The sequence below is a fragment of the Triturus cristatus genome, chromosome 8 (assembly GCF_964204655.1).
Source record: "Triturus cristatus chromosome 8, aTriCri1.1, whole genome shotgun sequence".
NCBI classification, from domain to species: Eukaryota; Metazoa; Chordata; class Amphibia; order Caudata; family Salamandridae; genus Triturus; species Triturus cristatus.
Genome location: NC_140591.1, coordinates 411425144 through 411446238, shown reverse-complemented (window position 1 = coordinate 411446238; position 21095 = coordinate 411425144). Strand labels below are relative to the sequence as shown.

The following is a 21095-nucleotide window of genomic DNA, read 5'->3' as shown; positions in this document are numbered from 1 at the left end:
TAAAATGTATTCCTATTATTTCCTTACATCAATGTCAGTATCCAACCAGTGGTTTGCAACTGTAGTTACGGTCATTGATGAGTTACAATTTGGAGCGGGGGTGTTGGGACCCATTTCACGCCCCTTCCTCTTTTTGAATTGCAGTGAGTCACAAAGTGCACATTATGACCCAGAAACACATGTTGTGCCTTTAGTACATTTAGACTTGTGGTTTTGCGGTCATAAAGCGTGTGATTTTGTGAATTGTAGCCTTTGTGTAAGGAACTTGATTACATTGAGCTAATTCTTGGCTTTATCGTTCTTGACTGTGTATATCTCTTCCACGTCATATTTCCCTGTTACTTTTGCAGGCGATGCTGAGAGTACTCTCTATGTAGCAGCATGCAATCCAGTTTCCCTTTACTCTATGAAGATACCAGGAGATAAAGGCTACCTCGTGGATTTGTATGATATCTTCCCCAGGACAGCTGGCAGTATATGGCAGCCATTCGTGATGGTGGCACCTCTTGGAAACCCCCTGCAAGGACAAGTGATACTCCATGAGGAGCAGGTACATTTATGATATATGTGGTCCTGTGCGTCATATGTGGAGGAAAAGGAAAGCAGTGTCAAATTTCAGAAAGTGCATCCACAAATTAGTGTAGGCCTTATTTTGTGGTACTCTTGTTTGTAAGGGTCGTATGTATTGCGTAGCCCACAGTAGACTGCCACATCTTTCTTGTGGGTGAACTTTCATCCTGTGAATCATCAGTCGCCAAGGTAGCCACTCCACAATAAAGTTTAAGCTCCTCACAAATACAGCAACCATCAGAGAATTCAAATGATCATTTATTTCCAAAGCCCTCTGTGGTAGTGTCAGCCTGCTCTCTGGCTCTTGCCCCTCATGCTGTGATGGAATGTGGAGTTTTAATGCTCAGACATTCCGAATCCGATCAGAGTGAGGGTACGCGACGAAGAGATGACGGTTTAGGTCTTTCTCTTTTCCTGGTCCACTGCATCTATTGCTCTGCTATTTTTTCCATAATAAACGTTTGAACAATAAATGTCAGGTTGTCGCCTCACTTGCCACGAGTTATGAATATTAACACGTGGATACACTCTGCTGTTCTGGGGTGTGTGCTTTCTTGCTCATATTTGACCATACTACAGCGCGACCCTCTTTGCATATTTTGTGTGCTGCTCTTCAAACAAGTAGCTCATAAGCAGTTGCCCTGCAGCCAATATTGTTTCTTTTCAACATTCCAAAACACCACCATATTGGCGATACTTCATCACTGCATTGGATTTCATTGTGTCCTTGTATGACGCTGCGACCCACGCACACGCTTAAATCCATCGGCCATCGTAGGAGTTGCCTGGCTTTGTCCCAAGCGAGAGTCAGGAATATTGGGCACATATCAGATTCTGGTGGTCATCTTAGAAGTTGGCTAGTCTTGTTTCACGCAAGGGTCAGGCATATCGACGTATGTTTTCTGCATTCTTATTCTACTGTTGTTGCAAATGATATAGTAGACCCAATAAAGCCCATAAATCATTAACCTATTAATTACTAAAATACTGGCACTGTAAACAACTGAGCCACAAATATACTACTTATGCTACTGCATGTTTTCCCAACCAGGCTACTGCGTATTGCGGTATTTTAAAAATCTGTGCGAGAACCACTTCTGATGGCACAGTACATGCTATATACATTTGGTTGACATAATATAGTACAACATAACATTATATTTAAAAAATGTCTTTGGCATATTGCCTGCCAGGGTATTGTTCACTACAGGTTGGTATTAGAGCCCGTGTCTGAAAGAATCTGTGCTTCACCACCATTCATTCGCTGTGCTCCATTCTTTAACTTTTAATATTGTGTTGGCTGCCTCCATGCCTTCCTATTATATAGGTCTATAAAAATGTGATTAACATTATCTCGAAAGATCACTACGTCAACATGTACATTACTATGGCATAGTTGTTTTAACAAAAATGTCCATGGCTGGATTAAAACAGTAAATCTGCTTGGTCAAAGTGATGAACAGGTCAAAGTAATGGTCAGTCACAGTGCTAGGACAAGGGATAAATATTATTATTTCTAGTAGTAGTAATATTAATAATAGTTGTTTTGTTGTTGTTGCTGCTATTAATAAGAACATTAATTAGGTGCTTCAAACAACAAGTCTTCCTTAAACTCCAGGTGGTGTTCATGTCAGGAGAAGTGTTTTTAAGGTATTTTTCCTTTAATTTACTCAAGTTTGTTTCCTATCTTATATGTTCTAGTTATTTGTTCCACCAGCTTGCTTCATGGTATTGCTACATATGACCACCCACTGAGATTAATCTGCATTTGATTTTGTTTAGATAATTCCCCTTGCTTGAATGCAGGCTCCTGATTGGGATGTAAGGTTTACATATATCAGTTATTTACTATGGGCAGTACCTTCAGGTATTTATTTCAATGAGATACAATAGTATTAATGTTTCACCCTGGCTTCCACCACCAACCAGTGGAGTGGGGCTCAGCATGAAGCTAACACATATTCTCATTTTTTGATACCAGCTGCCATGTATGTGGCTGTTTGTTCAAATATAGTGTCCAATCTGGCATTTACCATGGAGCCAAAAAGCAATTTACAAAGGCTCACTGGAATCATAAAAAACACTTTAGTTAAAGACCAGCAATGGAAAATTATGTTCTTGACCTTTTATTTTATACAAAGGGCATCACCTAACCAGCATCTCAAGTATTGTACATTCATTTTTAGTGGGATAGTCTGCCCAAATATCTGAAGAATCAAAGGTAGGCTGTCAGATTTCGCAATCCACTACACAGTGGTGACTAATTGAGCTTCATTTTTCTGCTGTGGAGCTATAGATAGCTCTTTTTCATCCGTATTCCTTTGCCACTTACAAGCAGAGACGAAGAGAGACACATTGTGGTCATGTCCTTTTAGCCGTCTTAGGGGCCGATTCCGATGTCAGACGGACTCGGACAGGAACTGGAACTGAACGACATATTGTCGTCGGTTCTAGATCTGCAAGTAGGATGCGACTGAACCCTGTTTGGTCGCAATCCTATACTTAACAATGGGAGCATGCATTCCGAACGAAATGCATGCTCGCATTGTAAAGTGCAGAGGTGCAGTTCATCCCTGCACCCGGTGGGAGGCACCCCAAGGTGCCTGCCACCGGGTGCAGGGATCAACAGGAGGGCACCATAGGTGTCCCCTTGGCCACCATTCGGCGGCCTCGCACCCATGGGGCCCTGCTGGGGGCCCTCAAAGACAATTTCCCACTGTCTTTCTGTGTCGGAAAGGCCAGCACAAAAAGGCAGTGGGAAACTGCCATCATGCTCCCTCGACGGCAAAGAGCCATCCGGAGGAGTACTGAAGGGTTTCCGGATTGCAGACGAGCTCTCTGAGCCCGTGGGAAGCTATCTGGATAACCAAGTCGGATTTCTTTCCGAACGAGCCCATCAGAATGGCTCTGTCGGAAAGGAATCCGAACGGCACATTCCGATGTGGGCAGGAGGGCTCCGACCATTGCTGCCTGATTCAGAATCGGCCCCTTAGGGTCTGTGTGTCATCGGCATAGGACCGGAACTGCAGTCTGTGGTTCCTCGGGATGGTCATGAGAGGTTTTAGGTAAATATTGAATAAACACAGAAAAGTGGTGATCTTTGTGGAACACTACATGTGAAACAAGAGAATAAAGATACAAACTGGTCCATCTCTACTATCGGGCTTTTCCCTGAGAGAATAACTAAGCCATCAGAAAACTTGGGGATTTAGTCCAGTAATTTAAATCAAATGATGGATCAAAATGTCACGACCCACAATATTGAAGGTTGTGGAGAAGTTGAAGAGGTTCAGTAGGCCAGTATGCAAGTTATACAAAACAATCAAGGCTGTCTCTGTTCCATCTTTTTCCTTGTCATCCAAAATAAGGTGTGTTTCACATGAAAGGTTAGCCGCCAAGTTATGATCGTCTCCATTATTGTGCTCAGAATGTGGGTGCCTACGTTCTGATTGTAATTATTAGGGGCTTGTTCATCTAATTTACCCTTCTTCAGTAAAGGTCTTATAATAGCTTGGTGTAGACGCCTCCAGACCATTCCTTCTCATAATAAAGGCTAGAACCTGCAGTTGGTTCAGTAACCATCTGGTTGCAGGATCTAAAACTGATTTAGAGTTTGGTGGATGGGATACTCAGCCACAAACGTGACAGATATGCTGTCCTCCATATTACAAGTGCAATTGAATACAATGCACTTGTAATACAGAGTACAGGATATCCGTCACGTTATGAATGGGTTTCTCATCCACATCCACCAAACTCCTAATCACACATAAGTCAGTTTTCTTAACAGTTGCCAAAAGTTATCAATTTCAACCATGGAGTCTGACTGAAATTCATATATTTTCTCTGAAAAACTGATGTGTAGGCTCCAAGTTTATCAATCGCCTGAAGAGTTTCCCTAAATCTATTAATTTTGACCTGGAAGTGCAAGACTCTACAGTCACAGAAACTGAGCTAAGTATTGTGTTTTTATTGATAAGGTCTATGACAAAATCTTACAGTGTTTTAGAAGAAGTGTGAGATGTTTCAATTCTGCTAGTTTTTAGGTCTTGGCTCTCGATGGTGCTCATGCACTGTCTCGAACTGAGACATACGGTAGCTGCTTTGGTGGCGTACAGCATACCCGTAGGCTTCAGGACTACTTTATTTATTTGTAGAAATAAGTGATCGTGCGTGCATCTGGCAGCGCTTTCTGTGTGCGCAGGACTCACTGCACAATGTATTTATGGCAGTTTGCTGTTGTGTACAATATTGTACAAATACGGTAAGGCACGAGCACTTGTAATTGATCTACGGCAATTTGCTGGTGTGTACAATATTGTACAAATACGGTAAGGCGCGTGTACTTGTATTTGATCTACATGCCGCTGTCTGTTTCGTCTTCGTATTTTACCATATGAAGTGATCTCACACTCACAGCAAATTACTGGACATGCAGTATTCCAAACACCGCTAAGCTCTTCCATTTTCTTTGGTCTACCGACGTGCTTCCACACAGTTGCTGCTGAATACCGCAAAGTTGCTCGTTTGGAGTGTCTGTAGCTCAGTCTTCCTTCGTAATAACAGAATTGTCCAAAAAACATTAGAGGGTGCCCATGCTCTATTTTAGATTAACTATTTCCCAAAATATATAAAAGGGTAATCAGGTGAAACGTATACATAAAATAGATCACATTACCCAATCCTGCATTGCCGGTTAACCATCAAGAAAAAAATTCCGAACATCGGAATGCTTCATTGGGCTGGACTATCCCTACGGCCAATTGTCATATTGTTCATTAAATTAAAACCATAGAAGATGATGATGCTGGGCTCCATTAAAGAAGGTCTAAATCTGTGTGGCCCTCCTTATGATTGCTGTGTCACAGTTTCACCGTAAAATAACAAATGCAAGAATCGGGGCCCGAGCGCAACTAAGAGTCTAACCGCACCCTTTGTGGGACACCACATGAAAGTGCTTGATCAATCAACCTTTTTACTTAATAATTCTCTACTCATATTTATTTAAATTATTTTACACTCTTTTATTGTTAAAATAGCATTGAAAACAGTTTTCAACTGATTGGTTATCACATCTCAAATATTTAGGTGTGGCCTTCAAAGGTTATTTGCCGTGCTTTATAAATCCTGATTGATTGATTGATTGATTGAAACACATGAATATATAAATGAAACAGTGGCTGCTGCCTCGGAATGGGCCGTGTGGTGAGGGGTGAAAAATAAAGTAAAATAAACTTACGTCGCCGCCTCTCTTATCGTCCATCGTCTTCTCTCGGCACTGGCAGCAGGAACGGAATCACCCAGGCTCCCAGACTCTCCCAGCCAATTACGTTGCTGCTTTACAGAAGCGTAGTGATTGTTCTGAGCACAGTGGTTCGGCGCTCAGACAGAGACTGGGTGCCGGGGCATGTTCTCCACCCAGGCTGTGCATTACAGCCTGGAGGAGAACATGTAAAGTGCGCATGAGTGTTTGGCCGGCCCAAGAGGGCCAGCCAAACCGACGCTCACTTAGGGAATGAAAACCACCGCTCCCTCTACTCTGGCCAGCCCTGCCCTAACCTGGCTCAGAGTCCACAGTGAGAAATAAAATAATAATAACGCCATGTTATTATCATTTTATTATTTATTTTTTTTGCAATTTTTTTTTGCACTGCTCAAAGATTGGTGGGCCAACGCTTCTGTGCCTTAGCGGAGGAGACGCCACTAATAAGAAATAAGCAAACACATTCTTTATAGTAAGCAAAAAAACAATTTTCTATTTAATAAAAACAAGTAAATGTGATCATAAGGCATTGTGCTCTTTAATGTGTTAATCATTTTTATTATGTAATGTACTGACATAATATCGTGTAGCTCTCCCATTGCTATTGCTGAGACCGATTGGCTATGCCAATGCTTGTTTCCGTTGTCCGTCCCACCACCTTGTCTGTATAGTAAAGGAAGGCTTCTGCAGCCAGTCAGCTTTGCAGGGCACGCATTATCAGACAGCACCAGGCCCGCCAGCTCACTCCTTGCAACTGAATATTGAAAGTGCGTCAGTGGAAACAGATTCGAATGTATAGTCATAATTTTACCTCGTTTTGCTCATCTGTAATTTTATAAACTGCTTCTACTTTTTCCGTAGTTGTCTTGCAATTTTGCCTAATACTGTGTCAGTTGTTCTGGTTACGTTTTTAGTGAGGACTGACTCTGGAACACTTCTTCGACTAACATAAAACACGATCTGCGGCTTTACAGCTCTTCTGCCGAGCGTCAACCGTCCTTCGAGTTATATTTGAATAGTTTAGGTAAATGTTGTTGTAGGGACTGGTAATGTCCATATGTAAGGAGCTGCGGAAAGTAACATAGCACAGATTCTCCGCGAGGAAGACGGGATTTTACAGGCCTTTAAATAGCTCCCTTTCGACCCCCGCCCTTCACGCGACGTTACTTACAGCGTCTGCCTAAAAGTTTGACGTTCCAAGTATGGGTTCTGTGTTGTAGGGTCGCCCGGAGGTGAAGTTTCTCGCAGTTACGGCCGCTTAGTCTAGCGCTACACACAGGCCTTTGTCTCCAGTCTGCTTGAAAAGTTGCCAGCGCTACGGTTGGATACAGCCGGAGATGACGTAAAAATCTATTATTATCTACTGACTGGATATACAATTCGTCACTTGGAGCCAAACATAGTAGTTAAAATCTAAAGGGCGGGGAAGGAGCTCTTCTTCTTGCAAGTACAAGCTTCACTCATTAAGCTTCCCAGTAACAGGATACAGAAGGGCCTCGGTTGTTTAAGACGTTTTTATTACCTTCAGAAGAGAAATGTGGCCCTTCCCTGCAGCTGTGCGCAGAAACACCAGCTCACAGCTGCAAAGAAAACCACATAGGAATTTTAGACAGTGGTATTTTTAGCCTGTTAATGTTTTCATGGTCACGTTCCAAATCCCATTTTGGCCTTTACAAATATTAGAATTTACGCATCCATATTTCCAGATGGCTAAAATATAACTCAATAGTGAATGTTTAGTTTTTTTTTTTTAACAACTATATTACCCACACATATAAGCCCTTCTTTATAGATTGCCGAAGATGTACCCGTCGCTCCTAAAAGAACTTGTTTAGGGGCACCAATAATAACTCTTAGGTTGGATGCCTCCTCGATATGTAAATACCTTGGGACGAAAAGCGAGCTTCTGTGATGGTATGGGGTGGGGGGATAGGCCCTGCTCCATGTGTCATGTGCCTGTAGTGGCCTGTGTTGCACCCTACATTTTCTTATTTAATCATCAAAAATGGCACAGTGAAATGCAGGATGCATATTGAAATGTATTATAGCCTTAGAGCCTGCCGTAGCGGGCTCTACCAGCCATTAAAGGCCCGTTGCAGTGTTATTGAGGGCCTTTAACAAGGGAGCAGGCCTTTAAAGGCCGGTAGAGCCTGCTACGGAGGGCTCTAAGGCTATTAGAACATTCAGCCCATAGAGGGCAGAATGTTCTAATTTGTAAAACAAAACCCTCACAGAGCCCGAGAGGGTTGAAATCCCCATGGGCTCCGTGAGTTCTTTGTTCACAGAAACAGCTGTGAACAAACATTGAAATGTTGATGCTTACGACTTCTACCAGCCATTAGAAGCCGGAGCACTCCATTGTCTTCAATTGAGCGCTGAACATTTGAATGATCTAAAATAGAATAGACACCGCAAGGGCAAACCAAAGAACGAGCAACTAACAATATTTCTCTCTCCCTCTGGGTTTCTAATTTGCCAGGTTCTGATGTGAGCGTTCATTCAACATCCCTCATGGGAGAAGCTCAGTCAAGAATAACTGTCTGTCCTAATCCTCTCACTGCCTCGGTTAAGTATGCTTTCAGCGATTGTGCCACGGGTGAATCTACTCGTATTGAGACTGGTCAAGCAAAGTACAGTGTGCTAAACTAATAAAATGAAGGTCTCCTCTTGGTGTTGGGTCTTGGGAGCTACTGTGCATTTGCATGGTAAATTCACTCTGCAAAGGCCCCGCTAGAACACAGCAGGTAGATATGAATATTCTTCTGCTGAACCTGCAATCTGGGCAGATCTTGTGTGTAGATGCTTTCTAGGAACTGCAAAATTTATATTTGTTGTGCAGGTATTTTAACCCAGGATTTGTCTTTATATTCTGCATGCAAGCAAGGCCTGTTGAATCGCCTTCTTTCCATACTTTCTTGATAACCGAAGAGTTGAAGCTTTTAGGGTGGAACAGGAGCTGCTCTTTTCCTCAGGGAGTGGCAGCTGCATCCCTAGCCCTCAGGGGACATATTCTCCTGAAATTATCCAAACCATCAACTGCAGATGGCCTTGCAACACAAGATCCTGACTCTCCCCCGTTGCATTCACCAATAACCTTGGAAAACATGGAAGCAATACCGAAACATATATCCACAAACTTGGTACATCTGGGAACCACACCTGGGAGAGTCAAAAGGAGTCACTAAAAGAACCTCCAACTTCTCTCTCCTTAATTCCACAAGAAATCTCGGAATAATTGAAAAGGAGGAAACGCATAATTGAGACCCAAATTCTAATCGTGCAGATAGGCATCCACCACCCTGGCATCTGGATCCGGCCTTCAACTAAAGAACACCGGAAGCTGAGCAGTCAATTTGCTTGTAAATGGATCCAAACCAAATGGACTTGTAAATATCCCTGCCCAACCTCCAGTCACTCAAATCTCTTAGTTTCTTTGAATTCCTATCTGCTACTCAAACCAAAAATGTGCTGTGCCTGAATCAGGATACTCCCATCTAGGCAAAAATGCCAAGCATATCTTGGCAATTCTGCTAAAGCCCTTGAACGTGAACCCCCTAACCTGTTGACATACCTGACTGCCGACAGATTGCCCATTCTCAACAACACACAGCACCTCCCACAATCTCTTGCAAAGCTCTTCAATGCAAAGGAACCTGCTAGCAACTCTGATAATTGATATGATATTCCTTCTCCTTCAATGACCATTTCCCCCATGTCATCCCCAAACCGCATCTCGCACCCCAGCCTTGAAGGCTTGCATCCTGTTCTATTACTATCTCTGGGACATCTCCTAGTATCGCTCGTCTATTCCATGCTTCTAAAGTGGCCATCCACCAATCCAATTCCTTCTCTGCTTCCTGATTCAATTTTAACTTCAATGAATGTTTCAGTCCTGAACAAAGGTGATAAGCCCTCAACCTCTGTAACTCTGTAATGCAAGGGAGCTGGAAATGTTGCCTCTATCAACGCCGATAATAAGCCTAAAAATCTTGCCGGCCAATGCAAGAAAATCCAATCGGACGTCCTCACTCTCCTTTACTCTATGCAAATATTTCTCACTTTCTCCATTGGTAACCTTAACACACAATGCAAGGTCTGTATCTGAAAACATAAAAATACTGTTTAGTGACTCAGAACATGAAGACATTATTTCACTCAGTAGCATTATATTATGACCTGTCAGGAGTCATGTGACTGCTACATATCTGCCACCCTCATCTATGTAATTAAGTCTAGGGGTAAAGGGTACTGAGCGATGGATCAGTATGCAGACTCCGCATGAATATGTGCTGTATGTGGAGAAGTAACAATGTGGCACTCAGTGCGAGGCGAATGTATGTGGTGGGCCAGGAGGAAGATGCATCTTTTGTAGAAATGCTATCTTCACACCATGTCATGTGAGATATTGCATAACCTGTTATTATTAATACCCCTGATGTTCCAAGTCATGAGTGTGATCCCGATCATTGGGGCCTGGTGTGTTAGGTGACATGTTTATGCAGTGTGTCATTATGGAAATAAGCTTTAGGCAGCCATTATAGTAGGTCCTTAAATCGAGACAAACATATAAACACATTTAAACCAAGAAAAGTGTCCCACCAAACCAGGCCCATTAATGCCCAGCAAATCCCCATATTTCTATCCAACAAGTTCCCAAATAATACAGAGCGATGAACAATGCGGTGTACACCACCGGGGGCGAGCAACGCTGTGGTAACTTGTCCCCAAAGTGAACATTGGAAAAAACATCATATGATATGGAAAGAAGAGACGATCGGTACTTCAAATATGTAAAGCCAATAGGTACAACTCAACCTGGTGGACACAGACTAGATTCTGTTGAAATCTCTCTTACCAATCAAGATTGTGAGTTGTAATACTGATCATTCTGGTGGAAACAGATCCGAGCTGTTCGTGGCATGTATATCTGGTGGTAAATGCTCTGGGGTGCCACGAGCAGCCGGCAAGCAGTCCTTGGCATATTGCTAACAAAAAGCGAGGGCATCTGTAGGGGTGTCAAAGAATTGTGCCTTGCCGTTGACATCAACACATAGCCGAGCCTGGTACAGTATGCTGCACCTCAGACCTAGATGCCTTGGCATCAATGTATTTGCGACGTGCCTCCTGAATGACCAGGGTGAAATCTGGAAAGAAGGAAAGTTTGGAGCCCTGATCTGCACCTGGCCATGTTCGCAGGCCAGCCAGAGTGCAGTATCACGGTCTTTGAAATTTAGTAGATGGGCAGTTATAGGATGCGGTGAGGTCGGGGGGTGTGGGTGGAGTGTTGGGGACCAAGAGAGCGGCGGCCGCTTTCAGCCACAAAGGTGGTGGTAAAGTGCTTGTGGCCTAAAAGTTCAGTTAGGCGGTGTTCCACAAAGTGATCCATTATGCCGGTCACTGTCCATATGTTGTTTCGGTGTGATCTAGCCTCTAAGTCTTCATTTTTTTTATGGCAACCATTTTAACTGGACGTTCTAGCTTGTCAAGTCTTTTTGCCATCTTTACTGCGCCATCTTCAGCGTGGAGAGGTGTTCCTCGGCCCCATGTAGACGAGTTTGATGTTTGTCTATCCAATCCCCCATGCTATCCATTCTGCCTGTGAGTGTGTCGAAGCATGCAATCACGGCTTGGAAGTCAGATCGTATCTCTGCCATTAGGATTTCAGTGGTGGTATGTTGTTCAGAAGCCAGTGGCTCTGCCACGTCCTAAGCCTCATCAGCAGGGCCTTCTGAGCTATTCATGTCTTTAGTTTGCTCAAATGGGAATTTCCTCTGCTTCGGATCAGTGTGCCCCATTCTGCCTGGCGCTCGGCAGCGAGGATAGATGAGCAGTGGTGTGGCTGTAGGGGCAGGTGACAGCCAAATAGGGTGCGAGCAGCTGGGGTAATATCGGATTTACTGGTGAGGGGTCGTGCAGGAGAGCAAGCAGGCAGATGTAATATGTTAGTTCGGCTGTGGCAAATATGTGCAGAGGGTACCCATAGTAGCAGGAACTTACAATGGCATTCAGAGCCCCTGTCATCCAGTACGCAGCCAGCAGCCCACTGGCCATGGGCTGACAAGGCTAGCTGCTAATTATTTATAGGTGGGCATGCAGTTCGGTGGCAGTAGTCACTGCTCTTGGGACGGACGATTCTTTCAGGAATAGAGATCAATTGGATGAAGACCTATCTCAGAGATGAAAAGGTGGCCCCTTGGGGCAGTCACCCAGAGGGGGAAGGCGGAAAAGTCACTCACCATATTCACACCCAGAGGGCCCCGTCCAGACCTCTGGTAGTCAGCTGCCTTGTGCTCCTAGTCCATGCAATAAAGGGGTGACAAAATCAGAAGGCTCAGGCAAGACCGCAGCCAACGCAGGCAGCAAGGTGTGCCCAGTGAGGGCGGGTGGTTCGAACATGCCCCAGGCAGCTAGGTGCCATGCCTGCAATCGCAGGCGCCAAAGACCCCCGCAATGGCACAGATCAGCACGAGCGAGAGGGGGGTACTCCACGGCTCAGTGTAGCCACCGAATATATGAGCGCGGCCCACTGGGCCCGTGGATGTAATGTCAGTCCCCACAGCCAAAAGGCTGTTCAGCTTTCACTCAATCTAGTTGTATGCACGAACCAGGGGGTGGGAGAGGCAACACAAGCAGGCAGCAAGATACTGTTGGGCCCGGTTGGATTCGGCAGTCCTACGACTCAGGCTCACCCACGGTCCCTGTCACCTTGAGGCCTCTGAGGCATGGGCCGGCATGTTCGCCTCATGGGGGCCATCCCTGTGTCTGCAGTGGACACCAAAGGAGATCTGCGTGGGCAGCACACAGCGATATTTTATGTGCTGTTATGCCTTTTCAGGCATTTCTCCCGATTGTTGGCAGCGGAGAGCGGCCATCTTGGTCGCCGGCATGGCCACGCCACCAATACCAGGGATTTTAAACTGGGTCAAAAAAAGGAGTGGGGGTGTACCAGCCTGGTATTGGTCCATACCCCTGCTCCAAAAGAGGGCAGTACAGGCTTTCTGCCCCCGGGAGGCAGATAGGCGGCAGCATCTGAGGGGCAGGAAGCCCACTAGACAGCAGGGAAATCATAAACATAAACAAAGGGATGGCCACCCTGGTATTGGCCACACCCCCACCCCAAAAAGGAGCAACACCGTTTTTCTGTCCCTCCAGGTGGCAGATAGGTAGTTTTGCCCAGTTGTGGGTTTATCCCCAATTTACCCTTGAGAGGGCAGAAAGCACGCTAAGCACAAGCAAAATGGCACCCAAGCGATTAAAAAAAGGATGGGTATGGCCCACCCTGGCATTAGACCATACCTCCACCACAGAAGGGGCAATAGAATCTTTCTGCCTCCTCGGGAAGGGGAGGGGCATAGTTGAGCGTGAAAATCACAAGCGTGAGGAAAAGTTTTGTTGGTATCCAAGGTATAGGAAGATATGCCAAAGTGTTTTCATTGTATAGAAGTTGCCCTTTGTGACTGCATTGACATGTTTGGCAGAGATTGATCAGAGTCCTTGGTTACTCCTAGATGTTTTACTTCTCTCGACTTAGCCGGTGAGGCATCAACTTCTTTGGGCCAAATGTCTGTGGGATGGTGTTTGGTGCAATGTCCTTATGTCATGATCTATCTTTGCTGTGTTCAACTTTAGGTGGGTAATTATCATCCATGCATCTATGGTACAGATGCATGAACAAGTCTTGGGTTGTAGAGGTCTTCTAGGCCATCCACTTTCAGAATGATTGGGTCATCTGCAAAGTTCTAACATGTAAGGTTAAACGATCTGATCAGGTCCAGTAAGAGTGATAAGTAGATGTGGAATTGGAGAGGAGAGAAACTTGAATTCTGAAAGGTGCCACAGTGTTGGCTGTGAGGGGTGTTTATGAAAGGTGATATGAAAACCAAGCCGTCTCTGTCTTTGAGGTCTCCTTCGATCCATTTCAGGGAATTTTCACTTAATCAGCAATGATTGAGTCTGTATAAAAGAATGTGGTGGCGAACAGTGTGATATGCTGCCAGTAGGTTCACAAGCAGTAAGGGTGAAAGTCACTCTGTTCTTGCCCACTGTGAGTTTATGGGCATTCAATATGGACACAAGATTAAACTCTGTGCCACTACGTTGCCTGAATCTTAGGATATCTTTAAAGATTTCAGTTAGGGGGTTGGGTTTTTGTCTGAAGGTGATATTGATAGTGAGAGATGGCAGATTGGTGTTGTCCATCATTGCTCTGGTGCTGTCATGAGTAGGAGTTTCAGCTATTGTGTCCTTAAGATAGTTGTCTATTTCTTCACTTTTTGCGCTCAGTGCCTTTGAGATGTTGTCACAGAAACCTGCAATGGTTAAGTCTGTGTGTTCTGTCTTAATGGATTGTGGATTTCTTCTAAAATCTTGTGGAGTTCCTTTGATTGGCATTCTGTTTCAGTTACGCATGTAGAATAGTGTTGTCTTTTGTCTTTCTGATGGTTCCTTTTTAGGCTCTTTCATAGTGTTGCCGTATGAATTTGTCTTTTTCAACATTTGTTTTCCTCCACATGGCTGTCTAAGATGCTGAGTTCTGTTTTTTCATGATCTTTTCCTTAGGCCATGTGTTCTTCTCGGGGTTAACTATGTTCGTGGTCTTGATTGCTGTGCTTTCAAAGTGACAGTTAAAGTCCAGTTCTTTCCTATATTTGTATTGTTTGTGTGGGGAGTTGTTGTTTTTGATAGTTGCTGTATTGGAGATGTTATAGATTAGTATGTTGATCCTGAAGGTAATGACATGGTTGTAATTCCAGGTGACTAGAGAGTTATCACTGAGGCATTTCCTAGGTGTGTGACCTGCAGAGTTAGTTGTGCCGGACATGATTTGTTGGAGATTAGAGCTTTCAAGATTGGAAATGATGCCTGCGGTTGTTATTAAATCCTTCTTGTTAAACTAAGTGTTGTAGTTTCCAGGATGTGTAAGTAGAGTGGTTAAGGAGAGACTTGGTAACAATGTTTAGTAAGGCGTCCTTAAATGTTGCAATTCTCAGAGAGTATTTTACAGATCAAGGGGAATTTACACAAGCAGAGGTTGGAGTAGAGCGACATAATACCTGCAAATATTGGCAGTTCATAATGTCTTTAATGTGAGGTATTTGTAAATATTTCCTATGGATGACAGCTATGTCACCTTCAATCTTGCCAATATGTTTTTATAGATATTGTATATAGGTCGTATGACTTCAGCGCATGTAGTTTTGGATTTCTCGCTGAGCCATTTTTCTGTCAGGAAAGTTGGGGCACAGAGTTGCTTTTGACAGTAGGTCAAATGTGTTGTAATGATTCTTGTTCATAGCTCTTGTTTTAAAGAGCAGTCATTTTAGCTGCTTGGTCTTTGCCTTCTGCTTGCATTGATGCATTGAGATGTGGGATTTGTTATAGAAGTAGGAGGAAGGTCATGATGGTATAAGTAGGTGTCAAAGGGGTGAGCGTCTCTGGGTAAAGACTGTGGTAGGATTGTAGGATAGGATAGTAGGGTGCAATTATTGGTTAGAGATTTCTGGAGCTAGAATGGTGGATCTGGTAGTGGTAAATGTTTGTATAAGGAGGCTGTAGTGAAGCTGCAGGTTTGCTTAGTGAGGTGAAGGTGGGGTGGAGGGAGGGTGTAACCTGGAAATCCAGTGATCATGTGCTTGCGCTTTACTTTAATGATTAACTTCCTCTGGACAGTTTTAGTGTCTGTTGTTTTTGTTGAGCTTTTAAGGTGGGTTGATTGTCCTTAGTTGTTTTCCCAGAGTACAGTAATAGTTTTCCTCACCCTGTTGATGAATAAGAGGTTTGTTCCAAGGTGTGATTAGAACAGGTAGTAGTGGTTTTATCGATCACACATCTTATGTTAAGTGCAAGAATTGTAAGAAAATGGAAACTTATATCTGGTTGGTGCTGTATTGGCACAAAAGTACCCTACTACTAAGTATGCTTAAAACACATTAGTACAAGTATTTTTGTGTGAACATAAGAAACCATAGTACCTAAGCACTCACAAAGTAGACAATAAGCATTGTTTAAAAAAATTCCCAATAATTCATATCCCATCACTGTTGATTCTAAATTGAAAACAAGAGCCTCAAATGTATGCGGTATCTTTTAAGACAACTTTTGTTACTCTTGGCCAATAGGCCGTGGATTTAGCCTTGAAGAAGTCACTTTGTGACGAAACACATGTTGGCTCTTTGCCCTGGTTCTAATGTGCGTTTACGGTCTACAACCATCTGGCTCTTGTATTCAATTTAGAATCAACAGTGAACTGATATGAATTATTGTGATTTTTTTTTTTTAAATGATGCTTATTGACTACTTTGTGAGTGCTTAGGTACTATGGTTTCTTTTGTTCCCAGGAGTGCTAGTCACCGAAAACCAGTAACAGCTATTCCCATTAGTGGTGAGTGGCTGCTTACCTGGAGAACTGGAGGTAGAGTTTATAACCGTATGCCCTTTCCATGCCCTAATATGCCCAAACACAAAAACAACAGTTGATGGACAGAATGGAGAACAATGTCATACATTCACCCCAGTACAGAGATCTGGGCCTAAATCCATCGTTTTTTGCTCACCATGCCATTCCAGTTTGAACCCAGCCATATGCAAATCAGTCTTGACCCTGTGCCTCATGGGAACAGTCCAGCCCGAACTGCCAAGACAGGTCCTCCCTGGACTGGAACCAAGCATCCTAGGACAGGGGTTTCAGGCTGTCACCCCTCTTCAGCCAAGATAGCTTGATTCCAGTGGCATGGAGAGCACGGGACTCACGTCTGAGCATACCTGTCCCACTCGGGGTAACAAATGCAAAAACAACAGTTGATAGACAGAATGCAGAACAATGTCATGCGTTCACCCCAGTACAGAGATCTGGGCCTAAATCCATTGTTGTTTTACTCACCATGCCATTCCAGTTTGAACCCAGCCATATGCAAATCAGTCTTGACCCTGTGCCTCATGGGAACAGTCCAGCCCGAACTGCCAAGACAGGTCCTCCCTGGACTGGAACCAAGCATCCTAGGACCGGTTTCGGGGTTTCACTCCTCTTCAGCCAGGATAGCTTGATTCCAGTGGCATGGAGAGCACGGGACTCGCGTCTGAGCATACCCGTCCCACTCGGGGTGACAAATGCAAAAACAACAGTTAATAGACAGAATACAGAACAATGTCATACATTCACCCCAGTACAGAGATCTGGGCCTAAATCCATTGTTTTTTTGCTCACCATGCCATTCCAGTTTGAACCCAGCCATATGCAAATCAGTCTTGACCCTGTGCCTCATGGGAACAGTCCAGCCCGAACTGCCAAGCCATGTCCTCCCTGGACTGGAACCAAGCATCCTAGGACCGGTTTCGGGGTTTCACCCCTCTTCAGCCAGGATAGCTTGATTCCAGTGGCATGGAGAGCACGGGACTCACGTCTGAGCATACCCGTCCCACTCGGGGTGACGAATGCAAAAACAACAGTTGATGGACAGAATGCAGAACAATGTCATACATTCACCCCAGTACAGAGATCTGGGCCTAAATCCATCGTTTTTTGCTCACCATGCCATTCCAGTTTGAACCCAGCCATATGCAAATCAGTCTTGACCCTGTGCCTCATGGGAACAGTCCAGCCCGAACTGCCAAGACAGGTCCTCCCTGGACTGGAACCAAGCATCCTAGGACAGGTTTCAGGCTGTCACCCCTCTTCAGCCAAGATAGCTTGATTCCAGGGGCATGGAGAGCACGGGACTCACGTCTGAGCATACCTGTCCCACTCGGGGTAACAAATGCAAAAACAACAGTTGATAGACCGAATGCAGAACAATGTCATGCATTCACCCCAGTACAGAGATCTGGGCCTAAATCCATTGTTGTTTTACTCACCATGCCATTCCAGTTTGAACCCAGCCATATGCAAATCAGTCTTGACCCTGTGCCTCATGGGAACAGTCCAGCCCGAACTGCCAAGCCAGGTCCTCCCTTGACTTGAACCAAGCATCCTAGGACCGGTTTCGGGTTTTCACCTCTCTTCAGCCAGGATAGTTTGATTCCAGTGGCATGGAGAGCACGGGACTCATGTCTGAGCATACCCGCCCCACTCGGGGTGACAAATGTAAAAACAACAGTTGATGGACAGAATGCAGAACAATGTCATACATTCACCCCAGTACAGAGATCTGGGCCTAAAGCCATGTTTTTTTTGCTCACCATGCCATTCCAGTTTGAACCCAGCCATATGCAAATCAGTCTTGACCCTGTGCCTCTTGGGAACAGTCCAACCCGAACTGCCAAGCCATGTCCTCCCTGGACTGGAACCAAGCATCCTAGGACCGGTTTCGGGGTTTCACCACTCTTCAGCCAGGATAGCGTGATTCCAGTGGCATGGAGAGCACGGGACTCACGTCTGAGCATACCCGTCCCACTCGGAGTGACAAATGCAAAAACAACAGTTGATGGACAGAATGCAGAACAATGTCATACATTCACCCCAGTACAGAGATCTGGGCCTAAATCCATTGTTTTTTTGCTCACCATGCCATTCCAGTTTGAACCCGGCCATATGCAAATCAGTCTTGACCCTGTGCCTCATGGGAACATTCCACCCCGAACTGCCAAGGCAGGTCCTCCCTGGACTGGAACCAAGCATCCTAGGACCGGTTTCAGGGTTTCACCCCTCTTCAGCCAGGATAGCTTGATTCCAGTGGCATGGAGAGCATGGGACTCACGTCTGAGCATACCCGTCCCACTCAGGGTGACAAATGCAAAAACAACAGTTGATGGACAGAATGCAGAACAATGTCATACATTCACCCCTGTACAGAGATCTGGGCCTAAATCCATCGTTTTTTTGCTCACCATGCCATTCCAGTTTGAACACAGCCACATGCAAATCAGTCTTGACCCTGTGCCTCATAGGAACAGTCCAGCCCGAACTGCCAAGCCAGGTCCTCCCTGAACTGGAACCAAGCATCCTAGGAACGGTTTCGGGGTTTCACCCCTCTTCAGCCAGGATAGATTGATTCCAGGGGCATGGAGAGCACGGGACTCGCGACTGAGCATACCCGTCCCACTCGGGATGACAAATGCAAAAACATTCCGTCCATCAATAGTTCTTTTTGGCTCTCCATGCCACCGGAATCAAGCTATCCTGGGTGAAGAGGAGTGGAACCCCGAAACTGGTCCTAGGATGCTTGTTTCTGGTCCTGGGAGGACCTGGCTTGGCAGTTCGTGCTTGACTGTTCCCATGAGGCACAGGGTCAAGACTGATTTGCATATGGCCAGGTCTAAACTGGGGTGGCATGGTGAGCAAAAGAATGATGGATTTAACCCAGAGCTCTTGACTGGGGGTGAATGTTTTGATTTGCTCTGCATTCCGTCCCTCAATAGTTATTTTTGCACTAATATGCCCAAACAGGCATCACCCTTTTCCTGCCACCCATTACATAGATACCTGGGATTGGATGCACCAAGGGTTCTGTTTAAGTAGGAGGGAAAACCTTCATGTTCAGGTGACCTAGACCAATGGGAGCCCCAACCCTGCGGTCCAATGGAAGCTTTTGCCCTTGTGACCAGGAAACCTGGTCCAATGGAAGCCATAGGAGTCAGAGACTGACAGGACTACTGCAAGGCCAAATCTAAAGTCCAGTGCACATGTGGAACTGTGTTGCTAAGGATCCGTGCTGATCTTGAAAGGGGCATGGAGAGAAATGCAAAACTCTTCCAAAATGCTCAGAAACACTTCTTTTTATACACAATGCAAATTATGGTTTTTTTACATCTCCAAATAAACTATAATTGGAGTGAAAGCCTTGTGTGGCGCTGTGAAAATAAACCTCTTTTAAGGGGCACCTGTTTCCTGAAGAGTGTGCACCCAAATACAGCATGGCAGTCCTGTGCAGCATACCAGCACTATAAAATGGCACCCGCAGTGCTTAAGCTTTAGGCGTACTTGTGGCTGTGGCAGGATGGGAGGGAGTGGTCCCTGGAGGTCAGGGAGCCCAGTCCAGTGGGATCACCATGAATCATGGGCGGAAGGGTGGGAGGGAGGATTAAGGTAAGGCCAGATCTAAAGTCTAATACACGCAGCTTCCGAGTTGTTGCTACGGAAACCCTGCTAGGCTTGGAAGGAACAGGGGAGGAAGGAGGGTGATAAATGCAAAACTCTATCAAATGCTGAAAACGCTTGTTACACACAAAGCAATCAACTGAGCTTTTTTATTAGGAGATAAAAACAAAGTGAAGGAGACAGACAATGTACAGAACATTTTGGAGGGGGAGAGAAAAGAGGAAGTTACAGCAGTGGAGAAATGAGTCACACCTGTATAGAGAGCAGAAGAGTGGAAGGGAGAGAAAAGAGAATAGGGATGAAGGGAAGTATGCAGTTTCAAATGGCTGTATAGGTGTCAATGGACAGGAGCAGATATAAGAGCAGAAGGGTACTTATTTAGGTACGAAAACGGTGTGTAAAAATCAATCATTTCAGTATTATTTCGAATTCTGTATTTTCCCAGCATTATATGAGAGCCTCAAACAATCATGCAAAGTCCACTGCAATAAGGAGATATAGTTTATTTCGGCAGTCAGGGTGCAGAATGTACTATCCTAGTTCCTTTTTGCAGTTGAACCAGGAAATATAGTCACTGTACTATTTTATTATTGCATTTGGCACCTATAGGTGTTCATGGTTAGAATAAATTACCAAGCACTGAATATGCAAAGGTGGGACAGAAGGGACATAACCCACTGTAAACAGGGCGTGTGAGTGGAAGGAACTTCTTGAGTATCCCATCTAGAATCTCCTTTCAAAACGTATTTTTTCTAAGAGATGTGAACAGAGTTCCAAGTGGCTGTTCTACAGATGAGAGTAAGATGTATGTTGCCAAGTTTCCAAATGTTGCTGCTTTGGCTTTACCTAGGCAAGTCTAATTGAGGGCAACTAGCGTTTTTGTACCAGAATGTGATGCAAGATGCGACCCCCGGAGACGATGCTCTTTAAAATCCACTAGCGTCAAAAACTGTCTTCTCTGGATACTTGGGATGTTACCAACATTGTTATAGAACTCTTTTAACTGTAGGTGTATTGAAACGCAATCAGCTGGGAGTGTAGGGTTAGAAATTAAAATTAGAAGGCAAACCGGTGGACATTAAGATACGAATTTCCAAAGCAGGAAAGCAATGCACGTCCTAAAAAGTAGATTATATATAAATGAGACACACCTGTGGCTAGCCACAAACAGTATACATGTACCCACTCTTGTAGTGGTGAGAAATAAAATCAGGTATCCCGTGTGAGTAT

The 21095-nt window shown here is 44.7% G+C and overlaps 1 protein-coding gene across 1 annotated transcript in view; it reads left to right on the top strand.

Moving 5' to 3' along the window:
• Positions 1-21095, top strand: part of VWA8 (von Willebrand factor A domain containing 8) — a 1291603-nt gene that overhangs the window by 851834 nt on the left and 418674 nt on the right. The window contains exon 29 of the mRNA XM_085621802.1: positions 351-550. Within this exon, the coding sequence (XP_085477928.1) occupies positions 351-550 (200 nt within the window). The remainder of the gene's footprint in view (positions 1-350; positions 551-21095) is intronic.